This window comes from Pteropus medius, unplaced genomic scaffold (genome assembly GCF_902729225.1).
Source record: "Pteropus medius unplaced genomic scaffold, Ma_sr-lr_union100, whole genome shotgun sequence".
Classification (NCBI taxonomy): Eukaryota; Metazoa; Chordata; class Mammalia; order Chiroptera; family Pteropodidae; genus Pteropus; species Pteropus medius.
Genome location: NW_024351729.1, coordinates 2,734,985 through 2,757,342, shown reverse-complemented (window position 1 = coordinate 2,757,342; position 22,358 = coordinate 2,734,985). Strand labels below are relative to the sequence as shown.

Sequence of the window (22,358 nt, the reverse complement as noted above, 5' to 3'; positions counted from 1 at the left end):
CACTCAAGGACTTACAGTGGATGTAAGTCAGCTGTATGAAATGGGAACAGGGTCCCAGGAGACATACAAGCACAGCAGGCAGTTCAGATGCAGCAGAGGTTACTTCCAAGTGAGGAAGCAAAGACCCAGTAAGGCTCCAAGCAGAAGGCTCCAGGCCATGAGTTGGCTCAGCAAACTCAATGCCCAGAAGCCTGCATTTCTTACCTCTAGGGCTGATGCCTGAGAGAGTGGAAGTGGTTGGGACACTATCTCTAGAAAAGAGAGCTTCTACTATATTTACTGTGGAATAGTCACTAGAATGTGGGCATTCGCCATGAAATTTCTTAGCTTTTCAGAGTGCTAAAGTCATGCTGTGACTCTTACACTCTGGAATGCCTAGATTTCTCAGCTCCCTTTCTCTGAGTAGGAAGAGATGCCTTCCAAGACTATAGGCTACATTTTGGGAGATCAAAGGAAATGGAGGGTGATGTTATCGACCTATGGGCAGCAGAAAAAAACAAAAGAAGATACCAGAGAGAAGGGCAAAGAGGACACTCGGACCTTGGACAAGTCACTACCTTCTCTGGGCCTCAGTTTCCTCATCTGTCAAATGAGGAGCTGGAAAATCTCTAAGATTCCTCACAGAGCAATATTCCATGGCTGTAAGAACAAACGTTTCCTACAATATCTGATCATCACTTCTGACATCCATTTGGTACCTCCATGTTTTCTTTTCTAATTCCCAAATGGCTCGAAAATAACTTCACTTTAAAATTCATCTCAAGGAACCATGAACTATCACCGAATATGGATTTTTAAAAGAATCGGTAACTGAAAATGGGTATTCAGAAAATCTTTGAGTTATCTGGTTGAGAGAAAATACTGAGTTTAATCACTGGCTCGGAAAACATGTTAGTTAACTGGATGAGGTATTTAGTTCAAATTCTGAAATTGATATAATACTAGAGAAAAATTAATACTTTCCCTAAAAACTAGGCTATTACTTGTTTTTAGTCTACAATTAATATTGCTTGTAACTCTTACCACCATGAATTAATGATACATCTAGTGACTTTTTTTTTTTTTAAACATGGAGAAACAAAAGCTCTATACTGGGGAGTGGCAGGTGGCAGGGAGGGATGCAAATACCACTTGTTATTCTTGGTTCTTTGCCTTAGCTGTTTCTTCTTATCCTTCTGATGAAGTAGCCCCTTCCAGAAGGTGTTCTTTGATCATCATATCTAAAGTTATATACCAGATCCCTATTATTCTTTACCTCAGTTTTCTATTTCTTTCTTAGCATTTAACCACAATCTGTAATTGTTCTGATTATTTATTTGCTTAATTGCATATTGCCCCTCACCAAATATAAAACTCTGTGAGGTCAGAAATTAGGTTGTCTTGTTCACTCTGCAATCCCCAGAGCCTGAAAAATAGGTGTTTCAAATATTTGTAGAATTCAAGATCGATAAATTCAGTACACTTCTAAATCGGATGTTAATGATCTCAAAAAAAGAAATGAGAAGAAGGGTTCCTTAGGGACTGGTTATTTATTTATTGGTCTTCCTTTTCTCAGGCAAACAGAAAGTAGAGTATTATGAATCTGCAGAAAAGCTGAGTATCACTGCCATGTGCAGCCATACTGGGTGACAACAAGTCCTCTGGGCCTTTGCAGAATACATATGAATAAATCTATCATTAATATAGCTGGATAAGTTCATACATTAACACTTGTATTGTTGGTTATACCCTTTTAACTAGAGAAAGAAAATTTTAAGATATCCTCTTAAAGACCAAGCAATTTTTCTTTAGCTTAATCAGTTAAGAATCTCATTAATTTCTAAAACTTGGAAATAATACACTAAAATATATTATATGAGAAAGGTCAGCATAAGTTGTGCTCTGATTATACACTGACTTATACCAAAGCTGCTCTAGGGCTGAAAAAGAGGAAGAATACCTTAAAGGAGATTTGACTACAAATTTAATGCATTTTCCAACTCACTCTCTAGTGAAAAAGTATAGAGTGAAAAAGCATTTGGAAGCAATGTTCTTATCACTGAAATTCATTTTGTGAGAACACAATTCAAGTTCAAAGCTAGCCTTGAGATAAACCTTCGGGATGCCCTCAAACCTGTGGTACACCTCTATAATCAAGTGAGAAAAGAAACTGCTAGAAGAAATTCCATATCCATTAAATAGAATTACTTTATTATTGAATCTTTTCCCATAGTTAATAGGGCCAAATATTGGAGGACTAGAGGAAATTTAACCCTTTAACTAAACCCCAAATTCTACTAAATTGTGGCATTAGTTTTCTGGGATTAAAACCATTCTCAGTGCTGCTGCAATAGAATAGCTCATTATTTTGGAAAATAATTAGTCAAAGGGTTAAAGAACATTGTCTCTTTTAATTTGATGACCAAATTCAAGATGCAGACTTCCTGTTATATCTGTATCAGTGGGAGGCAGTGTGGAATACTGAACTTGAGCTCTTAAGTTGTCCTGGATTCAGATCCCATCCCTGCCATTCAGTAGCTATGTGATTGTGGGCAAGTTACTTAATGGTTCATGCCTTAGTTTTCTCATCTTTAAAAAAAGGAACCCTAAGAGCACCTATTTCATGAGGTTGTTGGGATAATTACATACATAAAAATGACATACATGTTAAGTATCTAACAAATGTTTGTGAGTAAGCATCATTATTACAGATTAAAAATGCTGGGGACTTACGGCGTATCTCCTGTACCAGGCAGCAATCACGATTTGACTTTTTCTCATTAGCAGGAAGTGTGTGCGGCATTTCCACCCCCGATAAATCTTCTGAATGAGAGTGGCCAAGTCCTCAAGCCTTTGCTTCCTCAGGTCTTCTAATTTGAATAACTAATAAGAAATGATAGGTGGTTTTTCAAAATTCTACCAAATACTCCTGGCATATAAGAAAGATATCCTCAGGAGGTAAAATATTATGATGTTGGAGTCAACCACATTGGAAAAAAAGATCACTAACTGTCTGAATTAGAGATAATATGGATAAAAGCCCATGCAAAAACTATTTTGATGAATTCAGATTCTGGTGATTCAGCATTTACGACAAATCAGAGAAGTGCTGAACTGAGTGTAGGTTTGCCTTCACACTATCTGTGATGATGTGATTATTAATAAAATGGAGATGCTGGCAAAGTTTTTCTTAAACAATTTAAACACTTTACAAATTCTAGAAATTTCCAATTACCAAGCAACTACTAGACCAATTATACTTCATTCTAGTCTATTCACTTATAAAAAGACTTTCTTGGAGTTCTACTAAGTATAATTTTAAGTGCACCTTTTAACTTCTAAAAAATTTTAATTTAAGTGCCTTCATGTACCTCTAAATAATTGAGTTGTCTTTCCTTAAATGTTTGTATATTTCAGATATTACACAACTGAAATTTACCACCAATTCCTATGAATTAGGCAAGTTTTATTGTTGTATAAAAAGTTTCTTTATGGTTTCTTTCTCGTACAACCTATCCGATAAAAAGACTTTGAGGTTTCATAAAAAATACACATTCTTCCATTATCCTTTACCCTTATTTGCCCATTCTTTTGGATATTTGCAAATAAATACAAGAATGTGGCATTCTTGGTAGCATCTCAGTAATGTCAGAAATATCCTTTAAGAACCTGCCCGTGTAATTATAGTATAAGTTCAAAGTATAAAGGTTTTGATTACATACTGTTCTTGGGTTTCGGATGAATATCTTTGATCTACCAAAGGAGTATTCTTCCACGGGAATTTCTAATTCATTAAACAGAACCTCCACACCAGCCCTACAAAAACCAATAAAAACAATGAGTTTTCTGAGTTACAAAAATAGTTTACCTTATCTTAAATCATAATATCAGGTTCTCAATGGTACAAAAAATAGCTTTATTTCCAAGTATAATTGCTTTTGCAACAAGCGTCCTTCTATCAAAGCATTATTAAGACTGAATTCCACAAATTCAACCAAATCCAGTAAACATTAAAAATATAAATTTGGGTTCAGAACTACATAGTCTAAGAAAGTGTGGTATTAAAGCCAATTTCTTGATTTCATTAGCAGAGGCAAGACTTGTACCAAATATACCCATAACGAGTACCAATCAGAGCCTGGAGGTTGTACAAGAAACTCAGATCTATTTTGAACTCACTCAGTTAATTCTTAAAAACATTTTAAACATTGCTCCTGCCCCTCAGACTGTGGGCAGGGCTAGAGAGAGAGCAGTGCTAAGAGCCAGACTAATGGGGTACAATGAAACATGGGCCTTATATAATGGGAGCGAGGCTTAGACTTGGCTTTGACTGCTCCATCCTGGACCCTGGTTTCAACATCAATCTTTAAAACTAAACTTCGCTTCACCCCACCAATCTGTGTACTAAGTGCTAGGCAGGGAGTGAACACATGTTCTGTGTATTACGGTACATGTTAACCATAATACCTTGGAAATTAGTAGTGGGAACTGAAACCCAAATCCTATGTTATTTAGGTATTGATTTATGCACCAGAGACAAAATCGTATGTCTGGAGTTTATCTTCTTATAACACAGGGTGAGTGTCTAATACTGTTGAGGTTCCTGGGACAGGCCAAGTCCAGTGAGAATGTGAAGGTAACACCAGTATAAGTGAAATAAAAAATCCCCAAGTTGCTGCCTAAGCCCATAAAACAGGCACGTTGGCCTTCCTATAGTAGTCAGGAGGGCGTCTATAGCCCACAGAAAAGGGGTACCTTCTTTGACTGGTGAAAGCAAAAGAAAGGTCATTACACAGGCAAGATCTGATTTCTTTTTGGCAGTGACCCACCCCCTAGCACTAACGTTCTCTCTGCATGTGGAGAACTCACGGGGGCTACTTCCTAGGATGGGCCCGCAGTGGTCCAGCACTCTGTTTGGCACTGGATGGGTGAGTGCAATTCAGGGCAGATGAGCTGAAAGCCATAGGGCCCCGAGTTCTGCCATATTCTCCCATCCACATAGCTTTACTAGTAATAACATTAACACTTTGGACCCTATCTGCTCCTGTAATTATTTCTCAATTGGTACAGACTGGTAAAGTGGGACCCTCATGCCCATCCACCAACTCTCCCTGGGGTTAATTCTCCAGTGAGCTGAGAGCAGTGATCCAAGATGCTCTTCTATGATTCTACACAAATATATTTACCAATTACAAATCCCCTCCTAACTTGCCATTACTTATTTTAGAAATTTTATTGACACACAAGTTCCAAATGAGGATTCAATAAGCCCTGTTTTGTCCTTAAAGAAAATCAAGAGTTCTATAATTAATCAAGAATTGGCACAAAATGGTATCCTGATGGAAAAGGGTACAAAACAGAGATTACATCCAACTTTTCATAGAATGTTTTGCCTAAGAACCTGTGAAAAAACCAACATGTTATCTGTATGCTTTATAATGTCATTATTAAATATGATCAATTGATTTTTTACCTTGCTGGTCCTTTCCAATGAGGCCATGTTTGTTTACAAAGCATTTTGTATCTTTCTAGGCAAGGTTCATATGCCTGCCTGAAGGCGTAGCCTGCCCTCCTCACTCGGACATTCTCCAAAAGACCCAGATACCTGATCTGATGACATACTAGAGCCTCGTTGAAGATGTGTGCTGCTTTTTTATCATTCGGTTTGATACACCTAAAAGATCACAAAAATTTTAGGTTTTAAATTCTGTCTCTTATGTATTTATCTGTCTGTGTTTTACAAAGCATCATATATATTTATTTTGTGGTGAAGTAATTATTTGTTACTCTTGAGAAACTTGGTCATTTCTTTTGAAATTATTTCAAGTCATTTTATAAAAACCTAAAAATTAACACAACACTACATACATCAACTATAATATATTCAGTAACCTGGATAAATATCACTCGCCCTTTGTTGAATGAAAGTCTGACATAAAAGAGTACATATTTTATGATCCCATTTATGTGAAGTTCAAGCAAAACTAATCTATAGTGAGAAATCAGTATTGGTTACCTCTGGGAAGAGGTAAGGGTAGAGATCAAAGGGAAGAGGCACCAGGGAACCTTCTGGGATGATGGAAATGTTTTATATCTTGGTCTGGAGGGGGTTACATAGGTGTATACATGAAGATTCCATAAGTTGTATAATTAAGATTCATGTACTTTATTATATTGTATGTATATAATACATCTCAATAAAAAGATTAAAAACACTGCTGTCTCCCTATATCCCTGTATTTCCCGCCTTTGCTGCCCAAGGAAAGACAACATTTCCCAACCTTCCTTGCAAATAGGTGTGACCATGTGACTAAAATTCTGGCCACTAGGATCAGAGCAGAAGTAATGTATACCACTTCTGGGTGTGTCCTTAAGAGGATAGGGACTTGCTCTCACTTTGCTCATCTTCTGCTAACAGCTCCTGGAAATTCTGACATGGTGGAGAACTATCTTTGACCATGTGGACAAGGGAAACATTCTGGAAACTGCAAAACCACAAAATAGAAGGAGATGCTCTATAGCCCTAGAATTTTTATACTTAGAAGTTACATAAGAAATAAATGTCAGTCTTCTTTAAGCCATTGTTATTTTTGGACTTAGTTACAGCAATTTCTGTATCCTATTAATACACTGTGAAATATTGGTGTTTGCATCTGCCTAGCTACAACCTCAAATAAATTCCACACATACATGTAATATGTGGACAGTTAAACCTTACTTCGTTTGGCCACGGTGTTTTATATGCTTTTCCTCTTACATTAAAAAAATAATGTCCACATTTTGGCTAAAGGACAGACAAACAGATCAGTGGAACAGACTAGTGGGTTAAGGCCTAGACTCCTATACATACATTCAATTAATTTTCAATAAAAGCCTCAAGTCAAATGAATGAAAGACAGAGATTTTTTTTTTTTCAATATAAGATGGCAGAACAACAGGATAATTATAAGAAAAAATATAGACCTTAATATGAAATCTGAAACTATAGAGTCTGGAAAAACATATGATAATATATTTGCAACCTTAGAGTTTATTAAGACTTCTTAGAGACACATTAAAGCCGCTAAAAGGAAAGAGGAATAAAGGAACTTTCTGGGGTGATGGAAAGTTCTGTCTTGATGTAGGTGGTGGTTACCGAAGTGTATACAATGGTGAAAAATAACTGAGCCATTCATCTAGGATCTGTGCATATCACCTCATGTAAATTACACCTCGATAAAACAGAATTTTAAAAAAAATTTAAAAAGACGTCCACTCAATTGAGAATAAGAAAAGCAACTGATCACAAAGAGCTTCCTGGTTATCTTTTTTTGAAACTAGAATTTTTACTTAATATATGTTCTAACCTGATTGTAATCAAACTAGGGGATTCTGCCTATTTATATTGTTACCAATATAATACGAGGTAAACAAGCTAAACACAAAAATGTTCTTCACTCTTTCCTCATAACTGAATTTTCAAAGACAATGATAGAAGGTATGTGTGGGTGTAATGCAATATTATGAAATGTGACCCATTAGACACACACCTTCTATTATCTAGTTCACCAAATATACATATAGCCACTTGTAATCCTAGTTGTTCTTTACTGAACTTTGAGATCTAAGATGCCGTGGAAGCAAAAAAAGGAGACAGGATACTTTTAAAGGAGTCCTTTCTCTTGCTTTGAAAAAATTCAGATTGTTTTAGAAATCATTACTTTCCCTGGGCCTGTAACTCCCACAAGAAAGAAAGAGGTACATATTTCCTAACACCAGAATATTAAAGCCCCACTTGCTTCAGTGCTCTAAGTTAATATAACAAGAATCCAAAATGAAGTCAACAAAAGTTTTATGCAAAACCCTTATCCCCCAAAAATTTACATCCTGTTTCTTGTCATTAAAAAAATACAGAAAGTTGAGAGCCCCTACGTGCCAACAACCCAAACTCATTGAGTATCTATTCCTATCCCCTGCCACACTTCCAGCCTCACCCCCTTTTTAAATTCCTTACTTGGAAGGAGGAAAGGGCACTGGAGTATTTTTAAGCAAACCCAAGATACTGTATTATTTGACCTATAAGTACTTTAGTTATCCTCTGCTTGGGCTACACAGATTTAAGCAAATAGGAAAATGATGTTCCTTGTGAGTGCCTTCACATTCGAACTGTCAGAAACTTTTTGTGCCAGAAATACCTAATGTAGTTTGGATTCTTAGTCTGTAGGTTTTTCATCAGAGTGGCCACGGATGCCTTGAACTGTGAGCCTGCTGTAGGAGGCCTTTTCAGGTTGATCTTGGCGGGGTTCCCTTCGGGGAACAAAGACTTGATGAGGGCATGGCCGGCCTTCCACATGGCTTGGGACAGATCTCGGTAGAGAAGGTCATTGTTTTTGTCAACAAATCCTTCTACCTGGTACAGTACCTATGAGCAACACATAAGACTCAACGACTGACATACTGCACGCTAGAACATCAAACAACTGTTAAAAATATTCCAAGACTATGTATATTGCAGCCTCTTCTTTTTCCATCAAATCCTCAACACATTAGTCACACTCTAATACTGAAATAGCCTCTAAGTTTAAATTCCATCTGTCTAAATCACAGAAGAGTTCAAAATAAATCCCATTATCCTTTAGGATCTGCAAGAATAAACTCAAAAATGTTATCATAGCATTTTCAAAGGATTTTCTCTTTTTTTGGTGTTCGAGTAAATTTTTGAGGTTTTATTTTTTAGTTCGCATGACCCAATTCTAGTCTCTTTAAAAGTAGATAGGGGGAAATAAAGTAGATATAACCCTGCATTTTCAAAGGCATCCCAAGTAAGCAGCAAAATTGACCAGAAAAGTATCTTTTATTAACATAGGCTAATGAAAAAACAATGAAGTATCAAGTTCCAACATTTTAAAATTAAAGGTAATTCAGATACTGTATACTTCATTTTTACTAAATAAAAATACATAATTGAGATCTTCTTCCCTTTGAAGTTTGCAACCATATTCATAAGGGGATATTAACTCCAAACAATGTTTTATGGTTCTAAAGATTAATCTATTGTCAAAATTATTTTTAACACTATCTTTATATATTAGGTAAGATAAAATTAATTCTCCCAAATATTAAGCAACTAAGTACTTAAAAAAGAAAAGTATTTTCCCCAGTGTCATTTCAAAATCTCAATCTAAGAATTCATTATTTTTGCTAAATAATTTGTGCTTTAAAAACCTTATAAGTCTTTAGTGACTTGTAATTTTTACTGACAAATTCCCTTTTATTAGCATTGATAGATCTTTTTTGTAGGATACCTTAGAGCTTGAAAATAATAAAATAGATTTTTAAAAAGACATTCAAATTCTTTCATTAAGTTCATTGGCTTTCCTTTCATCTATGAGTATTAATAAGATTCTGCTCAACATAGCCCAGATTCTATTTCTATTAAACATTTACTAATTAAAATTTTTTTCAATTACAGTTGACATTCAATATTATATTAGTTTCAAGCACACAGCATAGTGTTTAGACATTTATACATTTTATGAAGTGATCCCCCCCAATGGGTCTAGTACCTACCTGACATCATACACAGTTATTACAATATTACTGACTATATTCCCTTGATTCTAATATTTTAGCAGCTCAATTTATCCCCATAAGTTGGCAGTGGTCAGAATGCCATCTCTGAGGCACAGTCTCCTAGAAGGAATTACTCTGCAGGCCTGACTGGGTGCTCACAGTTCCCTCATACCTTGCCGGCATAATGTTGAATTCTGAAACAGCTGTGAGGCAGGGACGTGTCATTGAGGAACCGAGAGCACTTGCTCATTCTGCTTTCAAAGTGCTGGTGGGTGGCACAGATTTGGTTCAGCTTTTCTAAGAAGGTCTCATCGGTAACCGTGCCAGGCCTCAGGCACTCCTCGTCCAGCATGGCCAGGATTCCATTTGTGTTCTCGGAGAAAGGAAAAAAAAAGTTTCCTTCCTTCCTCACTGTATTGTTTTAATAATTATTCCCAATTACACCATCAAACACAATCAACTTAGTCACAAGAAAATTCCGCTCATTTACAACAAAAAGTTGAGAATCAAAACAAATAACAAGAAGCCACAGAAGTCGGCCCTTTTCCAGTATCCCAGGTGTGTGTGGGGGGGAGCTGGGAACAGTATAGAGCTCTCTCTCTCCCCTGCAAAACGGCTTCTCCCCACGGAACAGGATTTAGGAGTCACCTCAGCCATCTTAGCTGGCAATTAACTGAAATTCATATGCTAGAAAAAGGCGAATTAGACTTCAAAGATTCAAAAACAAATCTGAAAGTCAGAAACTAATGTGACAATACAGTCTCTATAACATGTGGTCATAAAACACACAGAACAGTCTTCCAAGGCCATTATTTGATTCAAAGCTTGAGAAGGAAATTGGTTTCAGATGTTCATGTGTTCAAAATAAAGTTTACTTTCTAGGAAAAAAAAATATAATGTGATTTGGGATGCCGCTTTTAACGATCAGTGCAATCAAGTTGTGTTTTCAGCATATTTGTTTAGAATAAAGTTCTTCTTCCATATAAAATTTCCAACTGGATGTTAAACATGAGGGACAATTTGTCTTGTATTCAGACCCCGTGATCATATTTATCCCAAGAGCAGTCAGACCCATGAAACTGAATCAGGAATCTTCTACTTTGCTAAATAGAGGCTGCCATTCTTTCGTTCCTTCAGCTGCCCTTACAGGCCCACACATCTCCATCCCAAAAAGAACAGTCCACTCCTCTGACCATCAACCCCGCCCACTTCCACCAGGCAAAAGTCCTCTCTCTCCCCTTTTCCTCACAAGGTTGTTAACATCCTCTGACCAGCATTTATTTATTCCACACAAAACCCAGGGGAAGTACGGACTCTCAGGAATCAAGTATGTTCCTAACAGCCCCAGAATAAACAGGATTGTGAGGTGATGCTGGAAGGAAACACTTCCTTTGAGTACACAAGTTCCTACGTGAACATGAGCTTCTTCCAGCATACATGCAAGGGAGTTTTCGGCTGAGATAATCTAGTTAAATTAAGTGCATTACCAACTATTCTTTTTTCTTCTTTTTAAAGAGAAATAAGTGTAACATTATATTTATGAAGGAAAACACAGTAGTCATGATTTCTAAAAGTTAAACTTCCCATAGCAAATTACCATGGTCACAAAATTTACCAGAAATAATTCTCAAAAAAATCTAGTGGTTTTCTGGATTTTACACTAGAGTTTTGAATTGCTTAAGTAAAATATTAGTGTTCGTGTTCCAACATTGTTCAGATTTTTCAAAACAAAATTTACTTTTTCATTGAAAAATAGTGATGCTTTGAATATTATTTTTTAATATTCAATTTAATCGAAGATACGGCTTTCGGGAATTCCTTGACTACTGAGAGAAAAAATACTGGTTAACTACATAATTTCCAAAAAGACTTGTTAAAGATGAATTGAAAGTGATTTGCTGGATATTTAGAGCCTGTAACTGCATTCCTGAAACATAGCACTCGCCTACCAATGACAGCAAAGACTGTAGGACAATAAAGTTTCTGCATTATTTCAAATTATTTTGTTAGCAAGGCCAGGATTGTTAGTAATCCTAAGCATAAAACAAGAGTTTCTAGGTTTTTACACACAAATCAGTTTTCTCGCAATCAATTCATTTATAGTAAAAAGAACCTGATGTAAAAATATCTTAGGCTTCAGGAAGTTTGCTAAAAGTTATAGAGTAATTTTTCACACTTCAAGCCTTTTCCTGTACATACACACATACTGTGTCACCTGACATATCCCCTAGCCTGTGGCCAATTGCAAAATCACACACACAATGACCTCTGCATACGTTTTCTGAATTGATGCTAGGTCTATACCAGAACCACTCCTAGGGGCTATTTAATTCAGCTCCTGAGGCTGTCTTTTATCTTAACTCTTAATTTGAACAGCATGTTTCTGTGTGTGTTCTTTTAAAAAATTTTTTCCAGCTTTACTGAGATATAACTGACATAACATTAAATTTATGGCATACAATTTGATTTGATACACACGTTACAAAATAATTACCGACATAATCATAGCAGTTAGCTATCACTAATAAAATGACCATTTCTCTCTTGTGGTGAAACCACTTAAGATCTGTTCTCTTAGCAATTTTCAAGTATATAATACAGCATTAACTACAGTCACCATGCTGTACATTAAACCCCCAGAACTTAATCCTCTTATGTAAAACTGGAAGTTTATACCCTTTGACCCATATTCCCCATTTCCTCATTCCCCTGAGATCCTGGCAATCACTATTCTCTTTCTATGAATTTGGCTTTTTTAGATATTAGTGGTATCATACAGTATTTGTCTTTTTCTATCTGGTTTATCTCACTTAGCATAACGCCCTCAAGGTCTATCCATGTTGTTATAAGTGGCAGGATTTCCTTCTTTCTCCCAGCTGAATAATGTTCATATATTTATATCACATCTTCTTTAACCACCTATTTGTAGATGAAAACTTAGGTTGTTTCCATGTCTTGGCTATTGTAAATAATGCTGCAATGAACATGGGAGTGCAGATATCTCTTGAAGATTCTGATTCCATTTCCTTCAGATATATACCCAGAAATGGAATTGCTGGATCTTAAGAGTGTTTTATTTTTAACCTTTTGAGGAAACTCCACAGGGTTTTCCATAGCAGCTGCACCAATTTACATTCCCAGTAATAGCATACAAGGGTTCCCTCTTCTCCATATCCTCGCCAAAAATTATCTTTTTGATAAAAACCACTGAATAGTATAATAAGAGATTGTTAAGAGTTTGAGAAATGAAATGGATTATTTTGATTTGGGAAAAATCTTTATGGCTGCGCCGAGCCTCCTCTAATCAGTGTTCACATTCCTAGGAGCCATGGACTAGACCTGGGCTCCCAACACAAGGACAAGACTGGTGTCTCTAAGGACATGGCATGTGCACATCATGAATGGGTCCTGTGACATGGCAACGGGATGAGCAGATGGGATCCAGGCTAAATATCAAAATGTCCAGTTGCCTATGTATGTGTTTAAGAACTGTGTTTGACCCCTTAGGATTACAATAAAGTCTCCAGAATCCGCAGTTCCCAAAAGAAAGGTACTAAAATTATGAAAATACTAAAGCATAATATTGAAAGCAGTGAGATCATTTGTAAGTAATGAATTATATTACTAAGACATTCTTTAGAAAATTGTACCTAATACTCACATTTTCTATTAGATCACAAATGATAGCGTTATTAAAGTAGTCAATGTGAGTCCATTCTATGTCCTGAAAAACAAAATAGAACAAAATCAAATTCCATATGATGATGCCGCATCCAGAAAATAGCCTTTGCCCACCATCTACCATATTTCACGTCTTCTCTGAATAATTCCTTTATAAAATCAGTGCTGCAAATGTCATCTTCCGGTTCCCAAAACTTTCTTAGTGGGGCAGTCCACCACTGACATGATCTGATTGAAATGAACGCCCTTGACCTGTTCTGAGACTGACTCCCATTCCAATCTCCCATCTGTAGCGATTTCCCATGCACTTCACTGGCCCTAGGCCAAACATTTACTCAACAGGCCCTTGGGTCAATATTACTTTGTGTATACTTACAATGTTTATGAGGAAATAAGTCAGAACTTGATCCCAAGAATCTAAGGCCTAGTTTTTTCTCTTCTTAATTTGTAATCACAAGGAAAAAATTAATTTGAGTCAATCCCATGTTGTAGGGCAGTTAACTATTTCATGTGTGAAAATATTCCAGGGCTAAGACAAAATATTTTCAACATAAGGAAAGATACAAGAACCTATCCACTAGTTGTAATGCTAGTTACAAAGCCATCTGTGAGGCTAAATGTAATCATTCCGTATCTGCTTACACTCTGCCCATTTAAATGTAAACATTTATTTTTCTTCTGAAAGGAAAAAATTCATTCAGAAACCAAGATAGGGATCTTCCTATATACTCTTAAAAGTGTTTTAGACGATCTGTACAAACTGTTTTAAGTTACAGATCAAAGTTTGGGCATTCTCTTTATGATGAGAAGACAGGAAGAAAATTATTCTGGCTTTTAGGATGTTTATGTTATCAAAGGTGTCAGACAAGTATAAAAGTTTCTAAAGCATAATGATCATTCTAAAAGAAAAATGAAAATTTATGCTTTCGCTTTCAAGTAAATAGATTATTTTACTAAGTCACTGGAGATAACAATCGTATTAGAAAAATCTATATTTAGAAACCCCCCCCAAAAAATTCAGTGTCCTTAATGACTTAAAATGACTATAAAAATGAAAAAAATATGTATCATTTCTAAAATATTAAGGCAAATAAAAACTGAAACAAAAATAAAGATATAATAATTTCCTTTTACTTTTTTGAAATAAATAATTTTACACTTAGAAAAAGACTGGCTATTTAAAAAATGAAAGGGTGAACAACAAGTATGTGTTTTATAATTAAGGAGGAAAGGGCTTTGTAAACATTACTTCTGATTATTTTTAAATTGTATTAAGTGAGACAGTCCATACGTAGCACTAGTACAATAGCTGGCATATAGTAGGCATTCAACAAATATTACCTATTTTCATTATAAATTTTTAGGAAGTCAGTGCTTTTCAAGATTGAACAAAGCTTCAAAATATTTTCAAATTTATATACAGCAATTTTGGCCTTTTTGGTATACAGCAATTTTGGCCTTTTTGGTATACAGCTCTCTAAGTCTGGGCAAATGCATAGTGTCATGTAACTACCATCAAAACCATCAGCCCCCAAGATTCCCTTAAGCTACCCCTCTGTAGTCACATTCTCTCATGACCCCTACCCCCTGGCAACCACTGACTTCTGTCTTTATTGCTTTATCTCTTCAGCTTTGCCTTTTCTAGAACAACATATAAACGGAATCATACAATACGCAGCCTTCTGAGTCAGGCTTCTTTCATTTAGCATAACTTATTTAAGATTTATTCATATAATTGTGTATATCAACTGTTTTTTCCTTTCTATTCTGCATAATGTGCCCTTGTATGAATGTACCACAGTTGTTTGTCCATTCATCTCAGACTGTTTTCTTAATAGATTATTTCACATTATTGCATTAGAATCCAGTGAGATTTGAGCCAGATGACTGATATTTATTGAGCACCTACTGTGTGCCATGCATTGTTCTGGGCCCTAGCAGCACAACAACAAAGAAAATTCAAGTTGGCATAGATGTCGTACCAAACAAATTTTTAAAAGACACAATATGGCTAAACTTCGATAAATCTGATTTTAGGGTCGTGTTTATATAGTCTTCTGAATCCAGAGTTTGTATTATGAGTGAAAAAGGAACATTTTTAAAAACTATATTTCAACATTACCTCCCGTATATACTCCTCCTGCTCTTCTTTAAGAGTAAGTTCAATGAAGATTTGTTGCAGCTTCTCATTACAATAATTAATAATGAACTGCTCAAAGCTGTTGTCCTGTATGGAGAAAAATGAAGACAGCCTCATAAACCATATTATTAGCTCTCCCATAACAATGACACTCTAACATCTCAATCTACGATAAATGTCACACACTGTCTCTTTAACTTGATCCAGCACAAAGCTCCTGGGACAGAGGCTTGCACATCGCAGGCACTGAATAAATGATTCATGAGATAAGTGAATGAATGCAGTATACACAAGTGATGCAGTATTTGAAGGATGAAGTTTTTAGTTGACAAAGAAGCATCCTACATGTGGTAAAAAAAAAAATACAAATAAGTACACTTTCCCCTGAAGGTTCGGCGGGGGGGGAAAGAACAGTAAGTTTATAAGTTCTCAATCTTCCATTCTCAGGTCTAACTTTGGAGTTCAAGAAAGTCTTCTTGACGTGACCTCTTATTCCCCTACCCAAGATCAGTTCTCTAACTCGTACATACTAACGCTTGAAAAAAAATTACTCTAAATGTATATATGTGTGTATATATGTGGATATATGTATTGATTAGTTTCATATCTATCTGTCTGACTAGACTGTACATTTCTAAGGGCAAGAGCTGACTATACATCTCTTAGTCACAAAAGTATGCCCAGCACCTCACACCAAATAAATACTCAATATGTATTTGATGAGTGAGTAAATGAATGACACGTCTACAAAATGTTGACTCAAGAGAATCAGCATAGCAATATCATCTCCCTAGTTAGAAAAAATCTCTTCTCAAAAGGCTCACACATTTATTACTCTTATGATCCTCAGTAGTTTTTCCTTCACATCAGAGTTTTCTCCTATGAACTCTGATGAAAGATCCATGCCTAAATCATTTCTGAACCCACAGGGCTTAAAGCATTGCAGAGGGCACAAAATGCACATCTGTTGAATGAATATACTTCACCAAGAACCACATCATCCAGGAAGAGGTAGATCTGCTAATAAAACTAGTTATTATCACCTCTATCCCACCTCTTTGCAGAGAGAGGGAGAGAGAGAAGGTGGCACTGGGAGTAAAAGACGTATGACCCCACCACTGATAAGCCTGATTCTTTCCCCACTGATATGGCTAGTCCTGGACTAATGAATGAGCTACAAGGGTCCTTGAGTAATAGTGGAATGAAGCTGGCTCCTCCCTGTGAATACACAGAACTATTAGCCTTTATATCTCTCCATAAATGACAAAAGCAAAAAAGTCATAGAGTTTTTATGAAATTTGACCTTTCAAAATCAACTTTGGTCCGACCTAGGACAAATTTTTAAATGATACTTACCATGTAGCATCTGACCACATTCTTTCCCGGAAGTCAGCTAAGGAGTTCTAACTACCAGTGATGAACTAACTAATCAGAGGAATTTTTTACTCTAAACTAAACATATACACTATTACTGGCTGATCTTTTAATATTAAATAGAGTCAAAGATAAAGTTATTTTTTTTTAATCTTGAAGGTTCTTACTTAAGAGCACATGTTTATGTTCAATACTTTCAACAAATACAGTCTTAGACACAAAGGACATTCCCTAGTACTCATTTTCACATAAAAATTTTAAAAACCATGTGTTCCAATCCTTGTAGCCTAATGATTTTGATTAGAAGTTATAGTCTATCTGGTATAGATGCCTTATTATTATTATTATAATCAGTATAAGGCCATTTAATATATTGGAAAGTCTGGTTTTTCTTGGTTTGGTAAAATATACCCTTATATAATGCTACTACACAAATGAAAAACTTGTAAATAAAGCTAATATTTTAATGGTTTATATGAACAGAACTGTTTTATTTATTTTTTTTTTTTAGAAAACAAATTCATGGAGTAAATCTTTTCTATTATTTAATAAGTCTGTGCCCATGAAGGTATTTAAACAAAATTATACTAAATCTTTCAATGGCAACAAATGAGAAGAAGGCAGGAGAGAGCGACTGGTGTCCTTAAGACACATTATGTGGCTATGAACAGTTTGAAGTCACTTCTAGAACAGGACTATGAAATACACACAAGCGGATTAGAAATCAGAGGCAAAAGCTTCACAATTACAACACAGCTTAAGGAGCAAGTTAGAGCTAAATTAAATTTCTTCTCTATTTTTTTTAAATCTCTGTATAAATTCTGTATTTCATATCCACAAAGTTAATCAATAGCCATTTACTGCAAAATTCACACAGCTGGAGAAGCCATTAACACAGGAGCATGCAACAGACCGTCACTGCAAACAGTTCATACTTACTGCATTCTGGTGCAAAAAGGGACAGATTACACAAAATGCAGTCAGTTCTTAATCTGAATAAACTTCTAAAAGTAAAGACTTATTGATAGTTATTCATTGGTACAAATTACTGATTTTACCATTCAGGCCATATTTCTGATTGGCATAACACTTTAGATCAAGACACATGTCCAATCAAGTCAAAAGAAAGAACCACAGTACCTACATGTGGTGTCTGAATTGTGGTCCTGCTAGGTGAAATCTCTTCAGGATGAAATGGTTTGACTAAAATAATCATACATCACGTAAACTGCCTGAAGTCCTACGGCTTCAGAAGACAAAACTTCTAATTTTAAATTACCAGGAAAAAGAAAAAAATGTATGATACATCCATCCAAAGAGTCAGGGACAGAGGCAGTTGGCAGGTCATAGAAAGAATAAAGAGATTCAGCAAGATCCAGAGAACCTCCCCTTCCCACCACAGCAAGCCCCGCTCTTGTGCTATCTGTGCTGGGTCTCCCCTTCAAACACCAACAAGGTGGTAAGGAGAATGTTCTAGAGATGGCTGAAGAACAAAAACTTGACTCTCTGACCTTATCGACCTTATCCTGCAGCTTAAAGAACAAAAACAAAAATAGAATAGCACAATCATCAGGGCAGAAACCAGCTTACTTCCCCACAGAAATTGCTCCACATCTGTTGCAAACATACCTCACAGCCTCCAAAACATGTCATGAACCGCCAGAGCAATCATTATTGCTGAAAATGAAGGCAATCACATTTCTGGTGATCTAAGTTTAAATTGTTGACATTGTCTAAATTTTTTGGAAAATGGGACATCACGAATCATTTTTTAAAAACTTGCAAAAATTTATAATTTGCAGAAAATTAAGAAACAGCCGGGTAACAGTTCATCTAGCTGAAACTTGCACAGGTCTCATGCATTTCTCCATTTGTACAGGCATTAAATATCACCAGGTTTTCCCTCTCCCCTTCACAAAATAGCTAACTGGGTCTAGGAACTATCACATGAATATGAGGGTCCCAAAGCAACTTGATATCTGGATATTTTTTTGGTTTGTCAAGAATTGTGAAGGTGGTCAGCACTCTCTGAGCTGAGGTGGCAGTCTCTCCCATGTGTCAGTCCCATGAATCAAAGTCTCAAAGGAGGAAGTGGGTAGGCGCTTGCTCCCGTGAATGACTCACCTCCTCCGTCTCTAGTTTTCTACCCATGCTACATGCATGGAATTTTTCTCCACTGTCAAACCCGCATTTATCCCTAAAGACTGAAGGATAAAACTAAAACTTTTGGGAAGGTCTTCAAACAAATACATCCAGAATTTTCCATCATACAGTCCTCTTGAATAAAACTCAGAATGACCCATAACCACACTGGACTGCTCTAGAAAACACAAGTAAATAGGAAGGTTTCTGGGTTCTATAGTTGTATACTGTATTTATCAATGCAGATTGGGATAGTAAGCACTTACCATATTTAGAAGTATATAATATACCAAAATTTTAAACTCTAGGGCTTCTTGCAAGAATTCTAGAGTTTAAGTGCATCCTTTCAACATCAAAGAAATAGAAAATCTTACTCCCAGGAGAGTTCATAACTAAGTTTATAATCCTAAATATCAATCATAAACTTTGTGCTTGGAATGATTTTGAAAGATGGATCAAAAAATACTGGCCTACTACTACATTTGTATAGTTCTAATAATAGAGGAGGCTAATGTTATATCATACTCTAAGATAGATATTTAAATCTTGCACTCTTTAAAAACAATAAATAATGAAAGGAAGATGTAAAGTTCCTTTCAAGGAGACAGTTCTATCACATCTGTCATTAGGATGGTGAGATTAGAAAGATCTTGCTGGTGAATATTATGTGTAGGAAATAGGAGAGCAGTTCAAACACAAAGGCCATGACTTACTCAAGCAAAAAGTACTGTTAATTACATATTTAATTGATATTTCTTACAGTTCAACACTTCCATTTGAGGTCAAATTTTTTTGGATATATCAAGTTGAGTGGGGGTTCTATACTTTTATATACAATGAAGTCTCTTGCATAACATATGAAACAGTACATTTATATAAGAGTTATAGAATTTTGAGTACTATATTACTGTTTTAGAGGAGTTGGGCTATATTACTGCTTTCGAATGTGCTTTTTGTTCGAGCAAAGATTTCCTCGGTGGAAAGCCTTGGGGTAGTCCCCAATAATGAAAATACTGTTCCTATAAAAAAAAATAATAATAATGTATTTAACAATCCACTTTTAAAAATCACAATGTCAAGAAATTGGCCCTAAATCAAACTTTTTTTTTAGAAAATAAACTTTTAAAAAATCCTCAAAATAAGAGAAAAACATTTAACATTAAATAATGTCCTTTTTAGACATTTACAAAATTGAATGACTACCTAAAGTTTTAGAAAACTTCCCTTTAAATATAGCATAATGTTTTTCTTCCAGGTACAGACTCAAATATACTAAATTTTAATAAAAACAGCATTATAGTGCTCTTCTTAAATATTTTTAAATAGGCTTTGATTTAAAAAGTTAAAGCAAGAGCAATGATGAAAACTGGAACAGAAAGTGTTGCTATAACCAGAATCAATTTTCTTTTTAAAACAGTTTAGAAAAGAAATTGTATAATCATGAGACAGGCTTACCAGGCTACAAATGACTATTGGCCAACTGTTAAGATTGTTTCATTTTAAACAGTCATTGCATCTAGCCTGTAATATCCAAACTATACACGGGCCACTTTCAATGTGGTTTATAAGAGCAAGATGGATAGAAAATGCCTGATCGAAAATAACTACCATTTTGTCAGTGTGAAATTAGCTCAATAGTACGAAAAGTGAAATATTTATCCTCTGCAGACCTGTTCTGGTCAACTCCTAGGACACTAATAAGTAATATCCTCATTAAGCTACCTGCTCCTTTTAATACTTAGAAGTGCTTTAAAAAGTTGAATTGTAACATTGCTCTACATTGCTTTGAATTTAATTTTATTATTTTAAAGAATGGCATTTGTTATTTTATAGATGCTATAAATATTTCTAAGATCAAAGGCCATGTTTTCAGTTTTAAGTATATTCAAACTTAATTGTATGGAATTGGAGTATTTAGATTATAATTCTCTTTCTTTGTAAAATAGGACTTAAGTTCTACCGAGATTTATAGCTAAATTTTTCTCCTCTACGAATTTTATTTCACTTCACTTTATTTTTGTATCAGTGTTCCATTAATCTGTTTTCCAAACTGACAACAGATCACATGCAGCCAACAAGGCCGAGCTATTCACCCAGCTAGCACTGGAATGTTTGCAGTCAAACCCATGTGTCATCATCCCATGGTTTAATGCATCAGTTTCCCTCTTCCATTTAGAAACAGACCAAAGTGAATGAAAGCTTTCCACCAGCTCAGCTAGAAAACGTCTTCATGAGAACAGTCAAGTAGGGTCATGAGGCAGAATTAGAAATGTTAAAAAAAAATTTTTTCTGGGCCTGTCTAGTTTTTAAAGTGCTACCCAGGGTGTTCTGAATGGCAGAACCCTTAACTCTTGCAATCAATTTTCACTGAAGAACAAAGGCATAATTTTCTCTATATTCTATCAGTTTCTTTTCACTTGGGTAGACAATATCATAGAAATTTGCAATTTTGCATTGTTATGGATTCTGAATACTTCTTTGTAAGTCATACACTGAGCACCCGTACTTCCGCTTGTGGTATTTTAAGTTCTTAATTATCTAGCTTCCTAGTGTTCAACCCTATTGGCTTCCTGACATTCATGTGTTCTAATTTTGCTGATAATCCAGGAAAATGCAGGATGGCATCTGGGGTATGTATGTGAATACATTAAAAGAAAAAAAACTTTCTAATTGTGTATCAAAGGGCATTAAAAAGTACTGTTTCAAATCCAACCTAATCTCTATCCTGACTTCCCCTCAAATACATTTATTTATAAAATAAATAACATATAGATTTTTTTAAAAATCAAGACATTTGGAAGATGAATCTGAGAAGATTTTGACAGGAAAATGGAGAGAACAATTAATTACAATGAAAAACAAATGTTAATTCTCTCAAAGAAATGGAAAAAAATCAAAGCACTTGCCGCATGGAGAAGGAAAATTAACGTTTAACGATTTTATGGCTATGATAAGATTTGCTACAGACATATGACTGGTTGAATTTGGCCCTGACCGAAAGTTCTGATTACAGAGTAAAAATGTAACCTGTTTGGTTTCAGGAATATATGTACACACACACAGATTAAGTTCAGGTAAGATGAACTGTAGGTGGGGTTGGATGTTTTATAGGGCATTTTGTGCAGAGGTCAAAAGTCAGGAACACCACATATGCCTGGAATTTACAGTTCGCTCTGGAGATTCCTGTTTATGACAGCAATTTGCCTCAATCTTGCCTGCCTACCGGAGTCATCTAAGAGTTTTAAAATACTACTGCTAGGGCCCCATACCTGGAGATTGTGATTTATTGGTCTGGGGTACTGCCTGAACATCTGAATTTTCAAAAGCTCCCCAATGATTCCAATGTGCAGCTAAGTTAGAGAACTGCCAAACTCAGGTATTCCTCTGAAGAAAGGAAGGAAACCACCTAGAAATGTAATGCATGCATTTTTATAAACTAAAGTCCATAGCTGTAACAGCGCTGAGAAAAGTGGTGATATAACTTACAAAA

General features: G+C 35.6%; 1 protein-coding gene across 6 annotated transcripts in view; it reads right to left on the bottom strand.

Annotated features, from left to right (window-relative positions):
- The window catches only part of MYO1B (myosin IB), a 159,273-nt gene that overhangs the window by 21,840 nt on the left and 115,075 nt on the right, over window positions 1-22,358 (bottom strand). For all 6 annotated transcript variants that reach the window (XM_039844289.1, XM_039844290.1, XM_039844287.1 and 3 more), the window contains exons 14-20: window positions 15,335-15,439; window positions 13,193-13,255; window positions 9,704-9,904; window positions 8,154-8,380; window positions 5,453-5,653; window positions 3,702-3,795; window positions 2,713-2,862 (exon numbers count right to left, since the gene is read on the bottom strand). In XM_039844289.1, the coding sequence (XP_039700223.1) occupies window positions 2,713-2,862; window positions 3,702-3,795; window positions 5,453-5,653; window positions 8,154-8,380; window positions 9,704-9,904; window positions 13,193-13,255; window positions 15,335-15,439 (1,041 nt within the window). The remainder of the gene's footprint in view (window positions 1-2,712; window positions 2,863-3,701; window positions 3,796-5,452; window positions 5,654-8,153; window positions 8,381-9,703; window positions 9,905-13,192; window positions 13,256-15,334; window positions 15,440-22,358) is intronic.